Source organism: Ranitomeya imitator, chromosome 2, assembly GCF_032444005.1.
Source record: "Ranitomeya imitator isolate aRanImi1 chromosome 2, aRanImi1.pri, whole genome shotgun sequence".
Lineage (NCBI taxonomy): Eukaryota > Metazoa > Chordata > Amphibia > Anura > Dendrobatidae > Ranitomeya > Ranitomeya imitator.
Genome location: NC_091283.1, coordinates 312913064 through 312932744, shown reverse-complemented (window position 1 = coordinate 312932744; position 19681 = coordinate 312913064). Strand labels below are relative to the sequence as shown.

General features: G+C 49.9%; 1 protein-coding gene across 1 annotated transcript in view; it reads right to left on the bottom strand.

Annotated features, from left to right (window-relative positions):
• The window catches only part of LOC138663417 (zinc finger protein 665-like), a 41486-nt gene extending 22412 nt beyond the window's left edge, over positions 1–19074 (bottom strand). Inside the window, exon 1 of the mRNA XM_069749613.1 lies at positions 18973–19074. Within this exon, the coding sequence (XP_069605714.1) occupies positions 18973–18999 (27 nt within the window). The 5' untranslated portion in view covers positions 19000–19074. The remainder of the gene's footprint in view (positions 1–18972) is intronic.
• Positions 19075–19681: the final 607 nt, after the last annotated feature.

Below are 19681 nucleotides of genomic sequence, written 5' to 3'. Positions count from 1 at the left end.
TGAATACAAGCCAAGTCAGAAACCAGAGAATCAAAACTGAAACGCTGGAGAAAGGGCAGGCAGAGGGAGTCAACAGACATGGGGCAAATCAGGGATCACAGCAGGACAAACCAAGAGCTACCAGAGTCAGGTTCACACGCCGAAGGCAGAACTATAGCTGGCACTGCCAGCAGGATGCATGGGAGCTAAATAGCAAACCTGAACCCAGAATGAGGCACAGCAAAATTAACTTGACATGATCCCACCCGGAAAAAGGGCAGACAGGATTAAACCCTGGAACGGATCATGACAAAAAGCTTGCACAAACACAGCGGACAGAAGTTATCTGACCCCAAAGTCTCCATGTACAGTGTTTTATGGGATTTATTTCTGGCCTTAGGCTTTCCTATATTACAGGAAAAAGACCAGGGAAAAAAAACAGATACTAAAAATTATTTTTTTTAACACGTTAAACATTTGTTTTACTCTTTTGGGCCCCAGAACATAGATTTACACTGCAGGGATGGCTGTTGTGAATTCTGCTTTTGGGCTCCCTCCGGTGGTTGTAGGTGGTAATGCAGTTGTCCCTGGCCTGCAGTGCTGGACAGGTGTATCTGCTAATTGCAATTCTGACTGGGGTATTTAGGTTTGCAGGACTCATTAGTCCTTTCCAGTTGTCAATGTTTCTTGGGAAGTGTTGGATCTCTGTCTGGCTTCTCCTGCTTAGCTGCCAATTCAGCAAAGATAAGTGTCTCTTTCTATGGCACACAAGCTTTGTGCTTGTTTTTCGATTGCATTCCTGCTCTGAGTGTAGGAGTCCCTGGAGTTGCAGATATACGTTCCACGTCTTTAGTTAGATGGAGGAATTTTTTGTATGATCTGCTGTGGATATTTTTGGAAGGGTTTTAAAGGGACACTGTCACCTGAATTTGGAGGGAACAAGCTTTAGCCATGGAGGCGGGGTTTTGGGGTTTTTGATTCACCCTTTCCTTACCCGCTGGCTGCATGCTGGCTGCAATATTGGATTAAAGTTCATTCTCTGTCCTCCATAGTACACGCCTGCGCAAGGCAAGATTGCTTTGTGCAGGCATGGACTACGGAGGACAGAGAATGAACTTCAATCCAATATTGCAGCCAGCATGCAGCCAGCGGGTAAGGAAAGGGTGAATCAAACACCCAAAAACCCCGCCTCCATGGCTAAAGATTGTTCCCTCCAAATTCAGGTGACAGTGTCCCTTTAAATACTGACCGCACAGTACACTGTTCTATCCTTTCCTATTTTAGCTAGAGTGGCCTCTTGTGCTAAATCCTGTTTTCTGCCTGTGTTTGTCTTTCCTCTCCCACTCACAGCCAATATTTGTGGGGGGCTGCCTATCCTTTGGGGTTCTGCTCTGAGGCAAGGTAGTATTCCTATTTCCATCTATAAGGGTATCTAGTTCTCCGGCTGTGACGAGGTGTCTAGGGTTTGTTAGGTACACCCCACGGCTACTTCTAGTTGCGGTGTTAAGATCAGGATTTGCGGTCAGTATAGTTACCACCTACTCCAGTGAAAGTTTTCATGCTGCTCCAGGGTCACCGGATCATAACAGATGGCACAAGGGCGGCTACAACAAAGCCCTGGCAGTTTAACCATTTGCTGCTGCCAAAATCAAACATGACATCTAAGAAGGTGTGCCAGAGTTTGGCTGAATGCCCTTCGACCCAAAGTACTTGATAGTATGGGGCGGCCTAGTTACTACGATACTTACATGCCCAATAATGGTGTCTGGGCCTGAAATGTACGAAGGTCTATTAGGTCGGACCAGAGGCAGCGTCCAATAGGACAACTCCTTCTTGATTAATATGTTTAGCCCAGATTATAATAATAAACCCTATACTCAACTCCCGTGCTCGTGCCATTTGTATTGTTTAAATGTACCTGTAAATTCTAAATGTACCTGCAATGTTTGCGGAATTAAATAAAATACCTGTAGTAAAACTCCCATTACAAGTTCCCTCAATAATACAATACACATGTGTTTGCGGCGGCGGTCAAAGAGACCCCAGATATTGTGCAAAGAAAATAAACATTTATTTAACCAAAAAATAACTGAGTTTAGGATCGGGGTCTATCTCAGGGTGATATGTGGTGGACCTTGCGGGTGTGGAGCTGAGGATTGGGTGGTAGTTGATGAAGGGGTTACAGGGGAAGGGGCAACAAATTAAAGGATTGGATCATGGATGGAACTGGACACATTGGGAGTAGACAACACAGTGGAATCATGGGAATGGATAGACAAACTGGAAAGGACAGACACAAGGGAAGGTAGTGACACATTTGAGAACAGAGGCACATTGGTAGGCGAGGATGGAGGTGGTGGGTCCAATTTTAGCAGGGTTTTTTGACTCTAGGTCTTCATCCTGGTGGAAATGTTATTAGTTTTGGACCTTTGCTTTCTTGGCCGAGTGGGAGTGGTGGCCTCTGTAGCAGTCTTTTGGCGTGGTGCTGGACTGAGCAGCGTGGTCGATGCTGGTGGCTGCAGGGGTAACATAGTAACAAAGTTATTAAGGTTGAAGGAAGACTTTAAGCCCATCTAGTTCAACCCATAGCCTAACCTAACATGCCCTAACATGTTGATCCAGAAGAAGGTGAATAAACCCCATGTGGCAAACAGTAAGCTTCAAATTGGGGAAAAGAATTCCTTCCCGACTCCACATACGGCAATCAGACTAGTTCCCTGGATCAATGCCCTATCAAGGAAACTAGTGTATATAACCTGTAACATTATGCTTTTCAAGAAAGGCATCCAGTCCCGATAAATTTTAGCAATGAATCACTCATTACAACATCATACAGCAGAGTTCCACAGTCTCACTGCTGTTACAGTAAAGAATCTGCATCTGTGATTATGCTTAAACCTTCTTTCCTCCAGACGTAGAGGATGACCCCTTGTCCCCGTCTCAGGTCTACGAGTAAAAAGGTCATTAGAAAGGTCTCTGTACTGTCCCCTCATAGATTTATACATTAAAATAAGATCACCCATTATCGTTTGTTTTTCCAAACTAAATAACCCCAAGTGTAATAACCTGTCTTGGTATTGCAGACCCCCCAGTCCTCTAATAACTAAACTTGGTAGCGTGGTGGGTGCTGCTGGCTGCAGGGGTGCTGAACTTGGGAGTGTCGTAGATGCTGCTGGCCGCAGGGATGATGAAGTTGGCAGTGTGGTGGATCTGTGAACTGAAGTCGGGGGTGGTGGTGGATAGTTCGGCACTCTGGGAGTTTTAAAGTAGATGTTCGGCTGCTGGTAATATCGTCCGGCCTGTGGTTTGTAACTTTGTGACTGCTGCTGCTGCAGCACTGCTTGGCTGTAAGAAGCCTGGCAGACCTGCATGACGTTGATCTGGAATTGAGGCGTAAGGTTTTCTGACACTTTCCGCTCTATTGAAGAAAAAAAAAATGTCACGCCGATCTCTCAAGGTCAGATTACAGGCAAGCAAGGCATTTGTTGACATCCTGTATAAGTATGTTCACATGGGTGAACCCACTCTTCAGTCTATTACCAAGCACCTTAATCCCATCCTGGAAGACCGAGCTTAAGTGCATAAACTCGGGCACAAGGGACCTCTCCCAGGCCCTCTGCCGCTGATGAGAAGACCCAACAAAAGCAGCGGCAGAGGGCTGGGAGAGGGGAAAACCGGATGCATCCGCGGCTGCCTCTTCCTCAGCCTTTTAGGCCTGACAGGTTGCTAGATCGCTGGTGGATGATTGGGATTATTATTATTTATTATTATAGCGCCTTTTATTCCATGGCGCTTTACATGTGAGGAGGGGTATACATAATAAAAACAAGTACAATAATCTTGAACAATACAAGTCACAACTGGTACAGGAGGAAAGAGGACCCTGCCCGCGAGGGCTCACAATCTACAAGGGATGGGTGAGGATACAGTAGGTGAGGATAGAGCTGGTTGTGTAGTGGTTTGGTCGATCGGTGGTTACTGCAGGTTGTAGGCTTGTCGGAAGAGGTGGGTCTTCAGGTTCTTTTTGAAGCTTTCGATGGTAGGTGAGAGTCTGATATGTTGCAGGATTGTGCTTGTTCATTGGCTGGTCGATGAGGGTCCGCTCCAACAGAGGACAATCCAGGTTGTGTGGTGAAAAAAAAAAAAAAAAGAAAAACATTAGTAAAACACCAAAAAGAGGTTAAATAATAGTAAGACAAAACAAAAGATACTCACATTCGGGTAGCAAGCGCAGGCATCAGAAAAGCAAGGTTCCGGTGGTATTTGTATTTGCTGAGTATCCTTTCAGCAGCACCACTTTTAACCTGGTTCTCCTGTCTCATGTCCTTGTTGAAGAGATCCTTCATCGAGCGCCAACGCCCTCTTATTCTCTTCACTGTGGTGGGGAAGAAAAAGGAAAAAATTAATTGTAAAACAATGCACCTACATTTACAGTTTCACTGGCGCGTCACACCACATTCAAATACTTACCAAAATCATTTCTGATACGTGGCGTGACACGGTCCCGATCATGCAGCAGCGATCTGGCCACTTCTTCCCAGAGTTGTCGAATCACAGCAGGATTGCTGACGATCACGGGTGTACCACAAGGTGAATTAGTTGCTCGTTTTCAATGTCCTGTTTGGCTTCTTCCCATTGTGGAACCTATAGATCCAATAAAACAAAATAATTTTAAGTAAAAATGAAACAAAAATCAATTACAACTCTGATGAAAAGAATACTTACACCACGTATTTGCTCCTGAGACACATGAGCCCGAGGTACCTGTAAAGAAATTACATGATTTAACACAGCTATAATATTGCCAGTCAATACATACCAATCATTATAGCAAATGTGATTACATAGTCGGTGTCATGTCCACCCTGGGAAGCAGTCACCTCTTCACTTGAGGACATGGTTGAAGAGCAGGCAACAGTAAAGTGGAACACTACAGAAAAAAAAATAAAACAAAATGTAAACTTGTTAAGAGCCAAACACAATGTAGTCCCCCCCACCCCAAAAAAGGACACAATACTTACATTACAGGCAGTAGTCAACAGCACAGCAGTCAGCACAGGACAAGGACAGGTGGCAGCACCAGGACAGGTAGCAGCACCAGGAGAAATGCCAGCACCAGGACAGACGGCAGCACCAGGACAGACGGCAGCACCAGGACAGACGGCAGCACCAGGACAGACGCCAGCGCCAGGACAGACGCCAGGACAGACGCCAGCTATAAACTATGGCACTATATTAACGTGCACACCCATGAGTGAAGGGAGGGAGTGTACGGGTGCCGTCATGGGCTCAGAGAAATACCGTTATCGGTAAGAACTATATTTTTCTCTGTCGCCCATGACGGCACCACGGAGAGATTTCGTAGATTTGTACATTCAGGGAGGGACCACCGCTTCCAGAACCCTTTACCGAAAGTAAGGTCCGAAGAGGAGATAAGGTCCAATCTATAGTGCCTATAGAATGTGGAAGGTGATGACCAAATAGCAGCTCTACATATCTGGTCAATCGAAGCTCCAGCCTTCTCCGCCCAAGAAGCTGCCACTGCTCTCGTTGAGTGATCCTTGACCTCCACTGGAACAGACATTCCACTTGATGAGTATGATAGGCTGATAGCATCTGTGATCCATCTCGCCAGAGTAGCTTTGGAGGCCTTTTTCCCCTTCCAGGGATCCTGAAAGCTCACAAAAAGAGAGGCATCCTACCTATTCTCTCTGGTGGCTTCTAAGTACTGTATGAAGCATATCCTGACATCTAGTGTATGCAATGATTCCTCCTCCCTATTTTTAGGGTTAAGACAAAAGGAGGGTAGAGATATCTCTTGAGTTCTGCGGAACCGGGATGCCACCTTCGGGAGGTATGCTGGATCTATTTTGAGAGTAACACTATCCTCTAAAAATCGTGTATAAGGAGGGTTAGCAGATAGAGCCTGTATGTTGCTTATTCTACGAGTAGATGAGAGGGGGCGACGAGCAGGGATGTTTTGAGGGATAGGAGTTTTAATGGGATATCCACTAAGGGTTCGAAGGAGGTTTAGACAGGGTTTTAAAGACCGAAAACAAATCCCATTGAAGGGCACTTTACTGGAAGTGGCCTCGAACTACCTGCTGCCCAGATGAACATGGAAACCCACCGATTCATAAAGTGATGTTTTAAGGGACAGATTCCAAGAGAAGCCTCTGACCGGGGTTCAAAAGGAGGTTTAGATAGGGATATAATATCCAAGTTTAAATTCCAAGGAGGAGTAAACCGAGAGGGGATGGGTCTAGACCTGGCCAACGCTTTGATGAACCTGGATATCCCCGATACCCAGCCGGGTCGTAATTGTACAGGGCTCTTAAAGCCAAGACCTGAACTTTTAAAGTATTTGTGGCTAGTCCCTGTTCCAATTCCTTGCAGAAACTCTAAGACAGTTGTTATTGGAAACTCCCTCTTCTGACTTGGAACCTGAAAGGAAGTTCCTCCAGGTATCCCTCCCCCAGAAGTTTGGTGGTTCCTATATGGTCTTCTCTACTCCTGGTAACATTCACGATCAATATTATGGCTAATATTCTGAGGAGTTGCACCAGAGAAGTCTGGGTGACCAGCCTTTTGACCATTGCCACATATTAGGGCTCAGAGTAACGGCCCCCGACCACCTGCTCTATATTTCCACGAGGAGGGGACTTGGAGAAGCAACATGTGCCTGTTCAGACTGGATTACCCAGTCATGAACCGTGGTGTTTGCTTGCATCATAAGGGCGCGCTCTCACCCCGCGCGTGCGCACTAGCCTCCGGTCCTGGACTGCGGGAAGATCAAACCAATAACAGTTAGTACATGGATAATGGCAGAGCATTAGGATGTACACACATTACTCATCCAGGAGATCACGTCTATTCCGAATCCTTAGGTGTCTAAACCCTAAACAAGAGTCAGGTGTTATTGCAACTAAGGAATACACAATCCGGCAGGTAATATTTTCTAACATTACCAGAGTTGGCCTTCTCATTAGAAACGTTGAAAGGGAAACGTGGATCATCACTCCTATTTTACTGATATTACACGCATATACATATCCTAAGAGGCAAGCTTGTCAGTATTATCTATCCACCCAGACAGCCATGGGGGGAGTAGCCATACTCTATGGCTAGAGAAAGGCAGGATTCTTCCCACCAGAGAGGTGCTGATTCGCCACAAGGTGCCAAAGGCAAACATGCCGTCCCTGGTAACCATAATACAATAGACTTATGGGACGAGAATCTGTCTACTGGATGTTAATCAAGGAAACCAGCCTGATTGTCACATGTGGAATTGGGAAGGATTTTTTCCTTCCACCTCTTGGTATTTTCTGCTCCCAGGACGGTAGTCTGTCCCTTTATAGGTTGAGAAAAACTGTTCCATACGGAAGGACTGCTAATTTACTCAGACAATTCAAGCAAAGTTGCTTGCTCAGCTAAGCCCTGTTGTAAAGAATGAATCAACAGAAGTTAGAACTGGGTACAGAACCACTAGGACTCTATAAGCCAGGGTTGGGGCCCAAGACAAAATGTGTGAAATGGTAGACCAATGATATGCCTTGTGTGTGGCTGCATAACCTAAATCAGAAGGTCTAACCCAGAGCCAACCGAAGTACTAGAAAGCACAGAGGCACTATAATACTAATGATACCCCCTGAGCACAGGGGCACTGAAGTAATATGATGCAAGATGACCGTAAGCACACATTTTGATGCATGGAGGCGCTATTGATGCAATGTGAAGCAAAAAAGCACAATGAAGCACCACGATGCAATATGATGCAATACAAAGCATAAAGGCAATATGAAGCACTATGATGCGACATGATGTAATATGATGCAACATGATGCACAGAGGCACTGTCAACTATGATGCACAGAGGTAATAAGAAACACTATAATACAACATGATGCACAGAGGCACTATGATGCAATATGATACAGAGGCACTCGATATGATGTATAGAGGCACTAAGATGCAACATGATGCACAGAGGCACTCAATATGATGCAATATGAAGCAGAGGTACACAATATGATGCATAGAGGCACTGATGCAACATGAAGCACGGAGGCACTTAATATGATGCATAAAGGCACCATGATGCAACATAATGCATAGAGGCTCTCAGTATGATGCATAGAGGCACAATAATGCAATATGAAGCACAGAGGCACCCAGTATGAAGCATAGATGCACAATGGTACAATATGACACCCAGAGACTCAGTACGATGCATAGAGGCACCATGATGCAATACAACGCGCAGAGGCACTCAATACGACGCGTAAAGGTACCCTGGTGCAACATGATACATAGAGGCATGCAATATAATGCATAAAAGCACTATGATGCAATATGATACACAGAGACATGCCATATAATGCATAGAGGCGCCAAGATGCAATATTATGCACAGAGGCACCAAGTATAATGCATAGAGGCACTATGATGCCATATGACACACAGAGGCACTCAGTAAGATGCACAGAGGCACCATGCTGCAACATGATGCAGGCACGCAACATAAGGCATAGAGGCACCATGATGCAATATGATACGTAGAGCCATGTAATATAATGCATAGAAGCACTATGATGTGACATGATACAGAGACACGCGATATAATGCATAGAAGCAATATGATACACAGACACGCAATATAATGCATAGAGGCACCGTGACACACAGGGGCACTCGGTTAGATGCATAGAGGCTCTAAGATGCAATATGACCCACAGAGTCACTCGATACGATGCACAGAGGAATCATAATGCAACGTGTTGCACTCAGTATAATGCATAAAAGTATCAACATGCCATATGATGTCCAGCCACACACAATATAATGCATAGAGCTACAGTCATGCTTGAAGATGTCAAACCGGCCCATAGTTAAAAGCAAAAGAACAATCTCTCAGAGATACAGATAAGCCTCCACTTTGAATAGTACATCTCATTTGTCAGACTGACCCCACCCGAAGGAGCTAACTAATGAGCCTCAGCTGAAGGGCAGTCTTCATGGAGACAAAGTGCTTCATTAACACTATATGTCCTCCCAAGGCATAGAGTAGTTAAGTTGCAAAGAAAAGTGAGACACCTATTTATCAGACCCCCCCAAAAAAAGAAAACCATGCTTCCAAAGGTCACTTTGAAGTCCAATCATAAGGCTCTGCGCGGACAAGACATGCAACTAACTTAAGCCAAATCATGAGATGTAGCCTGGACATATGGCCCTATTATAGCCTAGAGGTCCAAGGTCTGGCTGTGTATATGTGAAAACATGAAGCTCTAGCACAACTTAGCACAAAGGCATGAGCTATCAACAGAACATTCCGCCATGCACTTACCTGTGCTGGCTCCATATCTGCTAAAAAATAGAGGGAGCTGATAACGCCGAGAGCCCATCATGAGGGGAAGCGGCGTCCCATCAGGAATGCTGTATTGCTGTCAATGATTTTCTCTCTCCCATGAGGTCCAGGCCTGGCAACCGAAGTAGCGGTGGCTTGCCAGTCGGTGTTGGCGCAGAGTGCCTCCACTGCGGGTGGAAGCGCTCCACCCATGAATCTTCACTGGTCTCTGTGGCTGAGGGACTCCACCCCGGAGGGTTTCAGCCCCAGGCTCAGCTCCGGTGCTTCTCTGGAGAAGATTCTGGGAGAGGCAGCATGCGGCTTTTTTTTTCTTTTTCTTTTTTTCCGCTGCACACCTGGGGCCCCGGCTTTAGCAGATTGCAGGCTTACGCTTCAGGAGGGAGAGCGCCACTCTCCTCTTAACCACAGAGGGACCCCCCTGTATGGTTTATCGCTGCTGCGGCATCTTTTTTTTTTGTTGCTAGTGCGGTTTGCGCTGTGGCTCCTTTAACAACTGATTACTGAAGCAGCCTCTTTTTATGCGGCGGCGATTCCCGCCACTTGATTCAATTATGCACCTGCGCAGAAGCGCTGTCTGCCGGCGCCTGCGGAGTGTCTCTTTGCAGCCTGCCCTAACGCGTGGTCCCTGCACGCCGGTCGGCTATGCAGTGTGCAGGCTGACGCTTCCAAAGGGAGAGCCGCGCCGCTCCTCCAGCAACCACAGAGGGACCCCCCTGGATGTTGCTGCTGCTGCATCTTACCTGGGGAGGTGACCGCGAACTCCATGTCACCTCCCCCACACACCCTGAAGGCCTACTAGCCCTAGCGGTGGTGCCTCGGGTCACCACACCAGCCGAGGCAGAGGGACCCCAGCTGCCTGAGTCAGACTGATTGGCCCCGGAATCCCACGACGATCTTCCTTCTGGTAAGTCTGTAGGTCTCCCATCAAGGACAGGAAACCAACTGATGCGGGAGAGTGGTACCGCCCTTTTTATCTGTAGGTTTCCTGTACTTGGTGGGCGGATCCCCTCTCTCCGTGGTGCCGTCATGGGCGACAGAGAAAATAGAATAATAGAGTTAATTACCCATAATAGTATCTCCGATTCAGTCCAGTCCAGGGGGCGACCACTGACGGCGACGCGTATTTTGCGAGCGTGACTGTCGCTTCCTCAAGGGGGGGATCTATATCAGGAGACAACTAGTCTTGTGCTTCTGTCCAGAGTCTTGAGAGTAATGGACTACCTTTCTCCACATCCCCTTTTATACATCACTGATTTTGCGGGTGGTAACATCGTTTCCTGGACATGATTAGTGTGAAGTACGCATTGCGTTTCGAATGCATGCGTATGCATGTCCTTCCGTACCAATGCGTTGCCATAGAAAGTAATGTGTTTTTTACGCAATCATCTGCATTTGTCCGCATGCGGACGATTGCTCAATATTTGACCCCTCCAAAAATACAACATTTTGCATTCGCAACGCCCCGCTGCACACCTCAAAACAATGCATGCGCAAAAGCATACGCAAAGCATGTGAACGTATACAAACGCATGTCCTTGTGTACACCAAGTTAAATATATATATATGCACGACACATGCAGATCTATGCAGATGAAACGCTGCGCACAGACGCAAATGTGAAACCAGCCTAAGAGAGCATCATACTGTGGAGAGGGGAGCTCAACAAGGGGGAGACTCTGGACATTATTAAATGTTAAGTGGGCACTTATTGCTATACGGGCACTCTGGTTATGGTGTCAGAGGGGCACACAGGGAACATAATTACTTTCTAGGCGAGAAGAGGGCATTACTATAGTGTAAAGGTTTGGTTTACCATCTAGAGCAGGGGTGGGCAATTAATTTTCCCGAGGGGCCACATGAGAGACTGCGACCATTGTGAAAGGCCAAACCAATAGGCCAAAATTAATTCTGCTCAATATTAATATCGATATATTATAATTATTATATTATTGATAATTTTATTAATATTAATTGTATAACTTAATATTGAGCAGAAATAAGAATGCTGACATCCCCTGTATATGCGTGCGACGTGGGTCGTGTTTTGGTGGACCATCGGCACAAAAAAACGTTCCATGTAACTTTTTTTGTGCGTCGCATCCGCCATTTTCGACCGCGCATGTGCGGCCGAAACTCCGCCCCCTCCTCCCCGGACATTACAATGGGGCAGCGGATGCGTTGAAAAACTGCATCTGCTGCCCCCGTTGTGCATTTCTTTCACAACGTGCGTCGGGCCGACGCATGGCGACGGCCCCGTACCGATGCTAGTGTGAAAGTAGCCTTATATGCGGCATGGCCCCACAAAGCTTCCCCCATATGCGGCATGAACCCCACAAAGCCTCCCCCATATGCGGCATGAGCTCCACACAGCCTCCCCATATACAGCATGAGCCCCACACAGCCTCCCCATATATGGCATGAGCCCACACAGCCTCCCCATATACGGCATGAGCCCCACACAGCCTCCCCATATACGGCATGAGCCCCAAACAGCCTCCTCATATACGGCATGAGCCCCACACAGCCTCCCCATATACTGCATGAACCCCACACAGCCTCCCCATATACAGCATGAGCCCCACACAGCCTCCCTACATACAGCATGAGCCCCACACAGCCTCCCCTCATACGGCATGAGCCCCACACAGCCTCCCCATATACGGCATGAGCCACACACAACCTCCCCATATACGGCATGAGCCCCACATAGCCTCCTCATATACGGCATGAGCCCCACACAGCCTCCCGATATACAGCATGAGCCCCCACACAGCCTCCTTTTATACACTGCATGTCACTTCCATAGCCTCCACATGTGCAGCATTGTCGCCTCCATATGCAACACCATGTCGCCCCATGTGTACGGCACCATGTCACACCCCTATAGCCTCCCCATGCCCACCCAAACAGCCCATACACATGAGAAAAAAAAAAAACACCACCACATACTCACCTCGGTCCCGTTCCCTGGTGCTCTGCTTCTCTCCCTGCCTCCGCTCACACGCTGATTGGTGGAAAAAGTGGCTGGAGGCCCCTCCACAAAGGAATCAGCAGCTGGTGCAGCACAGAGCCGCACATGGAGACAGCGAGCGGGCAGGCACCGGGCGGCCCGTGAACCTCTGATTTACAGCCCATAGCTGTCTCGGACTTTGCCCAGGCCTGATTGTTACAGAACCCCCCAGCACCAAGAATGTTATGCAGTATATGTATGTATTATAGTTTCCATGTGAAGTGCATCAGTCCACAGGCTGCACCCCTGGACAAGATATTCTCTTTCTGACCTCCCCCACCTTTGTAATTCCCACAGTAAATATCAGCAGGCTCCGGCCCCCTGCGGCTATTGTAATGTATGTCTGGCCTGCTGTTTTCCTATTGGCTTGCCCTGTGTATCTGTGTTATATATTCTGTGTCCTGTAAATAAAGTGTGTTCTTAGACTGGAAATACGTGGAGAAGCAGTCAGCTTTTATATGCTCTCATGTAATCAAGAAATTCCTGCCAGCGTCCTTCATTCAGAATCCAGCAAAAGGTAGAATGGACCTCCTGAAACACGGGGGGTGCTGAAAGAGGTACTACAGCACAGTAGACCCCGTTACACTGATCTAGAGGGCACACAGTACCACATAGTAGGCGCAGTAATAGGGACACATATGGCAGCAGTACTGGGGTATTGGCAGGATTAGGAGATTCTTCAGGTTGGGAATAGATGGGGACGAGGCTGGAAATGTGAGAAGTCAGATAGGTCTGGTGTAATCTCTGCAGAGGAGTTCTGGCTGGAGAAGTTGTCATGTCGGTCTGGGCCAGATGGAAAAGACGTCAGCTGTAATTCACCATCTGTAACTGTGCTGTAATCTCCTATACAGTATGTTCTGCAGGGCTGAGATCTATCACTATATGTCACCATATGGCGGTAATATCAGTGCTGGTCTCTGTATAGAGATTATTTTCAGTAGGTTCTCCTACATCCACACAATACATTCATTCTTGGACAATGATGGAACTGCAGTGCGCGCCATGTTCTTTGACTTCTCAAGTGCTTTCAATACCTTACAGCCTCCCTTACTACGTAATAAGCTGACTGATATGGCTGTAGATGAGGGGTTGGTGAACTGGATAAACGACTACCTGACGGACAGGCCGCAGTTTGTAAGGATGGGGAGGTGGTATCTGGCAGTGTATGGAGCAGTGTTGGAGCCCCTCAGGGTACAGTGTTGTCGCCCTTCCTCTTCACATTGTATGCAGCTGACTTTCAGTATAAATCAGATTTTTGTTACCTCCTAAAATTCTCAGATGACTCAGTGATTGCAGGGGGCATTGTGGGGGGCCGGCGGGGGGAGGAATATAGATGGATGGTTTCTGACTTTGTGGATTGGTGCCAGACTGTCTAGAACTAAATGTAAAGACAACCAAGGAGTTGGTGATGAGTTACAGAAGGAAAAAGGAAATGTTCTACCAGTCCGTTGTGACAAGCGCTAGTGATGAGCGAATATAATCGTTGCTCGGGTGATCCCCGAGGATTTGTTAGTGCTCGGAGACTTAGTTTTCTTTGCCGCAGCTGAATGATTTACAGATGATAGACAGCTTGATTAAATGTGGGGATTCCCTAAGAACCAGGCAACCCCCACATGTACTCAGGCTGGCTAACAGCTGTAAATCATGCAGCTACATCGACAAAAACTAAATCTCCGAGCAGTCACAAATACTCGGGGACCACCCAAGCGTGCTCCGGAAAACCCGAGCAACGAGTATATCAGCTCATCACTAGCAAGCGCCATCTTTTTTGCTATCATTTGCTGGGGCAGTAGTGTGCGAGCAGCTGATGCAAATAAGAAACTTATCAAAAAGGCAAGCGTTGGAATGATCAATAATACACCCCCACTATACGAGCTGTTCCTGAAGCAGAAGAGCACATTCAGCAGCCGTCTAATCCTACTAAGATGTAAGAATGTAATGTTGGGATACTTGTGCAAGTTTTGTGTCGGAATATTGTATGTACTGCTGTTTGTATTGCTGCTGTAATACCGTAATTTCCACAGGGATCAATAAAGTGTATTGTATCGTAAGGCCGGAGTCACATTACTGGATAACACGGCCGAGGGGTATGCGATAACACCTCACACAGCACTCGGCCCCGCGTTACTCTAAGGGGCAGAGAAAATCTGGGATTGGTAGCGAGGCTCAGATCACTCGCCCCCATAGAAGTCTACAGTGTCACCCGAGGGAAGGGGCGCCACCATAGTGTAATCAGCGTTACCTCGTTATGGGGCCACTCAGAAGGTTCTCCCTGATCCAAACCCACTAGATGCCCCCAGTAATGGGGAATCTCCACATCCCTCCACCCGCAGAGCCGCACTCCACATAGAGAATAATGGAGCCTCCAGCACCGACCTCCACCCGCAGAGCCACACTCCACATAGAGAATAATGGAGCCTCCAGCACCGACCTCCACCCGCAGAGCCGCACTCCACATAGAGAATAATGGAGCCTCCAGCACCGACCACTACCCGCAGAGCCGCACTCCACATAGAGAATAATGGAGCCTCCAGCACCGACCTCCACCCGCAGAGTCGCACTCCACATAGAGAATAATGGAGCCTCCAGCACCGACCTCCACCCGCAGAGCCGCACTCCACATAGAGAATAATGGAGCCTCCAGCACCGACCTCCACCCGCAGAGCCGCACTCCACATAGAGAATAATGGAGCCTCCAGCACCGACCTCCACCCGCAGAGCAGCACTCCACATAGAGGATAATGGAGCCTCCAGCACATCCCTCCACCGCAGAGCCGCACTCCACATAGAGAATAATGGAGCCTCCAGCACCTACCTCCACCCGCAGAGCCACACTCCACATAGAGAATAATGGAGCCTCCAGCACCGACCTCCACCCGCAGAGCCACACTCCACATAGAGAATAATGGGGCCTCCAGGACCGACCTCCACCACAGAGCTGCACTCCACATAGAGAATAATGGAGCCTCCAGCACCGACCTCCACCGCAGAGCCGCACTCCACATAGAGAATAATGGAGCCTCCAGCACCGACCTCCACCCGCAGAGCCGCACTCTACATAGAGAATAATGGAGCCTCCAGCACCGACCTCCACCCGCAGAACCGCACTCCACATAGAGAATAATGGAGCCTCCAACACCGACCTCCACCCGCAGAGCCGCACTCCACATAGAGAATAATGGGGCCTCCAGCACCGACCTCCACCCGCAGAGCCGCACTCCACATAGAGAATAATGGGGCCTCCAGCACCGACCTCCACCCGCAGAGCCGCACTCCACATAGAGGATAATGGAGCCTCCAGCACCGACCTCCACCCGCAGAGCCGCACTCCACATAGAGAATAATGGAGCCCCAGCACCTACCTCCACCCGCAGAGCCACACTCCACATAGAGAATAATGGAGCCTCCAGCACCGACCTCCACCCGCAGAGCCGCACTCCACATAGAGAATAATGGAGCCTCCAGCACCGCCCTCCACCCGCACTCCACATAGAGAATAATGGAGCCTCCAGCACCGACCTCCACCCGCAGAGCCACACTCCACATAGGGAATAATGGAGCCTCCAGCACCGACCTCCACCCGCAGAGCCGCACTCCACATAGAGAATAATGGAGCCTCCAGCACCGACCTCCACCCGCAGAGTCGCACTCCACATAGAGAATAATGGAGCCTCCAGCACCGACCTCCACCCGCAGAGCCGCACTCCACATAGAGAATAATGGAGCCTCCAGCACCGACCTACACCCGCAGAGCCGCACTCCACATAGAGAATAATGGAGCCTCCAGCACCGACCTCCACCCGGCACTCCACATAAAGAATAATGGAGCCTCCAGCACCGACCTCCACCCGCAGAGCCGCACTCCACATAGAGAATAATGGAGCCTCCAGCACCGACCTCCACCCGCAGAGCCGCACTCCACATAGAGAATAATGGAGCCTCCAGCACCGACCTCCACCCGCAGAGCCGCACTCCACATAGAGAATAATGGAGCCTCCAGTACCGACCTCCACCCGCAGAGCCGCACTCCACATAGAGAATAATGGAGCCTCCAGCACCGACCTCCACCCGCAGAGCCGCACTCCACATAGAGAATAATGGAGCCTCCAGCACCGACCTCCACCCGCAGAGCCGCACTCCACATAGAGAATAATGGAGCCTCCAGCACAGACCTCCACCCGCACTCCACATAGAGAATAATGGAGCCTCCAGCATCGACCTCCACCCGCAGAGCCGCACTCCACATAGAGAATAATGGAGCCTCCAGCACCGACCTCCACCCGCAGAGCCGCACTCCACATAGAGAATAATGGAGCCTCCAGCACCGACCTCCACCCGCAGAGCCGCACTCCACATAGAGAATAATGGGGCCTACAGCACCGACCTTCACCCGCAGAGCCGCACTCCACATAGAGAATAATGGAGCCTCCAGCACCGACCTCCACCCGCAGAGCCGCACTCCACATAGAGAATAATGGAGCCTCCAGCACCGACCTCCACCCGCAGAGCCGCACTCCACATAGAGAATAATGGAGCCTCCAGCACCGACCTCCACCCGCAGAGCCGCACTCCACATAGAGAATAATGGAGCCTCCAGCACCGACCTCCACCCACAGAGCCGCACTCCACATAGAGAATAATGGAGCCTCCAGCACCGACCTCCACCCGCAGAGCCACACTCCACATAGAGAATAATGGAGCCTCCAGCACCGACCTCCACCCGCAGAGCTGCACTCCACATAGAGAATAATGGAGCCTCCAGCACCGACCTCCACCCGCAGAGCAGCACTCCACATAGAGGATAATGGAGCCTCCAGCACATCCCTCCACCGCAGAGCCGCACTCCACATAGAGAATAATGGAGCCTCCAGCACCTACCTCCACCCGCAGAGCCACACTCCACATAGAGAATAATGGAGCCTCCAGCACCGACCTCCACCCGCAGAGCCACACTCCACATAGAGAATAATGGGGCCTCCAGGACCGACCTCCACCACAGAGCCGCACTCCACATAGAGAATAATGGAGCCTCCAGCACCGACCTCCACCGCAGAGCCGCACTCCACATAGAGAATAATGGAGCCTCCAGCACCGACCTCCACCCGCAGAGCCGCACTCTACATAGAGAATAATGGAGCCTCCAGCACCGACCTCCACCCGCAGAACCGCACTCCACATAGAGAATAATGGAGCCTCCAACACCGACCTCCACCCGCAGAGCCGCACTCCACATAGAGAATAATGGGGCCTCCAGCACCGACCTCCACCCGCAGAGCCGCACTCCACATAGAGAATAATGGGGCCTCCAGCACCGACCTCCACCCGCAGAGCCGCACTCCACATAGAGGATAATGGAGCCTCCAGCACCGACCTCCACCCGCAGAGCCGCACTCCACATAGAGAATAATGGAGCCCCAGCACCTACCTCCACCCGCAGAGCCACACTCCACATAGAGAATAATGGAGCCTCCAGCACCGACCTCCACCCGCAGAGCCGCACTCCACATAGAGAATAATGGAGCCTCCAGCACCGCCCTCCACCCGCACTCCACATAGAGAATAATGGAGCCTCCAGCACCGACCTCCACCCGCAGAGCCACACTCCACATAGGGAATAATGGAGCCTCCAGCACCGACCTCCACCCGCAGAGCCGCACTCCACATAGAGAATAATGGAGCCTCCAGCACCGACCTCCACCCGCAGAGTCGCACTCCACATAGAGAATAATGGAGCCTCCAGCACCGACCTCCACCCGCAGAGCCGCACTCCACATAGAGAATAATGGAGCCTCCAGCACCGACCTACACCCGCAGAGCCGCACTCCACATAGAGAATAATGGAGCCTCCAGCACCGACCTCCACCCGCACTCCACATAAAGAATAATGGAGCCTCCAGCACCGACCTCCACCCGCAGAGCCGCACTCCACATAGAGAATAATGGAGTCTCCAGCACCGACCTCCACCCGCAGAGCCGCACTCCACATAGAGAATAATGGAGCCTCCAGCACCGACCTCCACCCGCAGAGCCGCACTCCACATAGAGAATAATGGAGCCTCCAGCACCGACCTCCACCCGCAGAGCCGCACTCCACATAGAGAATAATGGAGCCTCCAGCACAGACCTCCACCCGCAGAGCCGCACTCCACATAGAGAATAATGGAGCCTCCAGCATCGACCTCCACCCGCAGAGCCGCACTCCACATAGAGAATAATGGAGCCTCCAGCACCGACCTCCACCCGCAGAGCCGCACTCCACATAGAGAATAATGGAGCCTCCAGCACCGACCTCCACCCGCAGAGCCGCACTCCACATAGAGAATAATGGGGCCTACAGCACCGACCTTCACCCGCAGAGCCGCACTCCACATAGAGAATAATGGAGCCTCCAGCACCGACCTCCACCCGCAGAGCCGCACTCCACATAGAGAATAATGGAGCCTCCAGCACCGACCTCCACCCGCAGAGCCGCACTCCACATAGAGAATAATGGAGCCTCCAGCACCGACCTCCACCCACAGAGCCACACTCCACATAGAGAATAATGGAGCCTCCAGCACCGACCTCCACCCACAGAGCCACACTCCACATAGAGAATAATGGAGCCTCCAGCACCGACCTCCACCCGCAGAGCTGCACTCCACATAGAGAATAATGGAGCTTCCGGAACCGACCTCCACCTGCAGAACCACAGGACACCACATATATTGCTGCTCAGTATGTGCACAGGACCTGTGATGAGGTCACAGGAGGGGAGGAGTCAGGGGTCACATGATCAGGGGCCTCAGTGTATGCAGGACTCTGCTGTGCTGGTTGATATGGTGTTGGATGTTTGGGGTCAGGAGGGGTTTACAGTGTGGATATAGCAGAGCCACGAGTGTATGAAGCGGAGCCGCGAGTGTTCGAGGTGTACGGAGCTGAGGCGCATGTGTATGAGGTGTATGGAGTGGAGCCACGTGTGTACAGAGCAGAGCCGTGTGTACAAGGTGTATGGAGCGGAACCGCGTGTGTGCGAGGTGTACTGACTGGAGCCACATGTGTGTACGAGGTGTACGGAGCGGAGCCGTATGTGTACAAGGTGTACGGAGTGGAGCTGAGTGTGTACAGAGCGGAGCAGTGTTTGTACAAGGTGTATGGAGCGGAGCCGTATGTATGAGGTGTACAGAAGTCATTGAGCTGTAGGTTGGATAGCTGCTAAAGCGAGAAAAAAAACCTCTTTAAATCTTCCTTAGCGAGTGTGAACGAGCCGAGTGTGTCCGGGGCGTAAGTGCGACCGGCGGTAAGTGTGTGACTTGTGATTTAGTGACTTTGGATTCAGGGAGTTTACA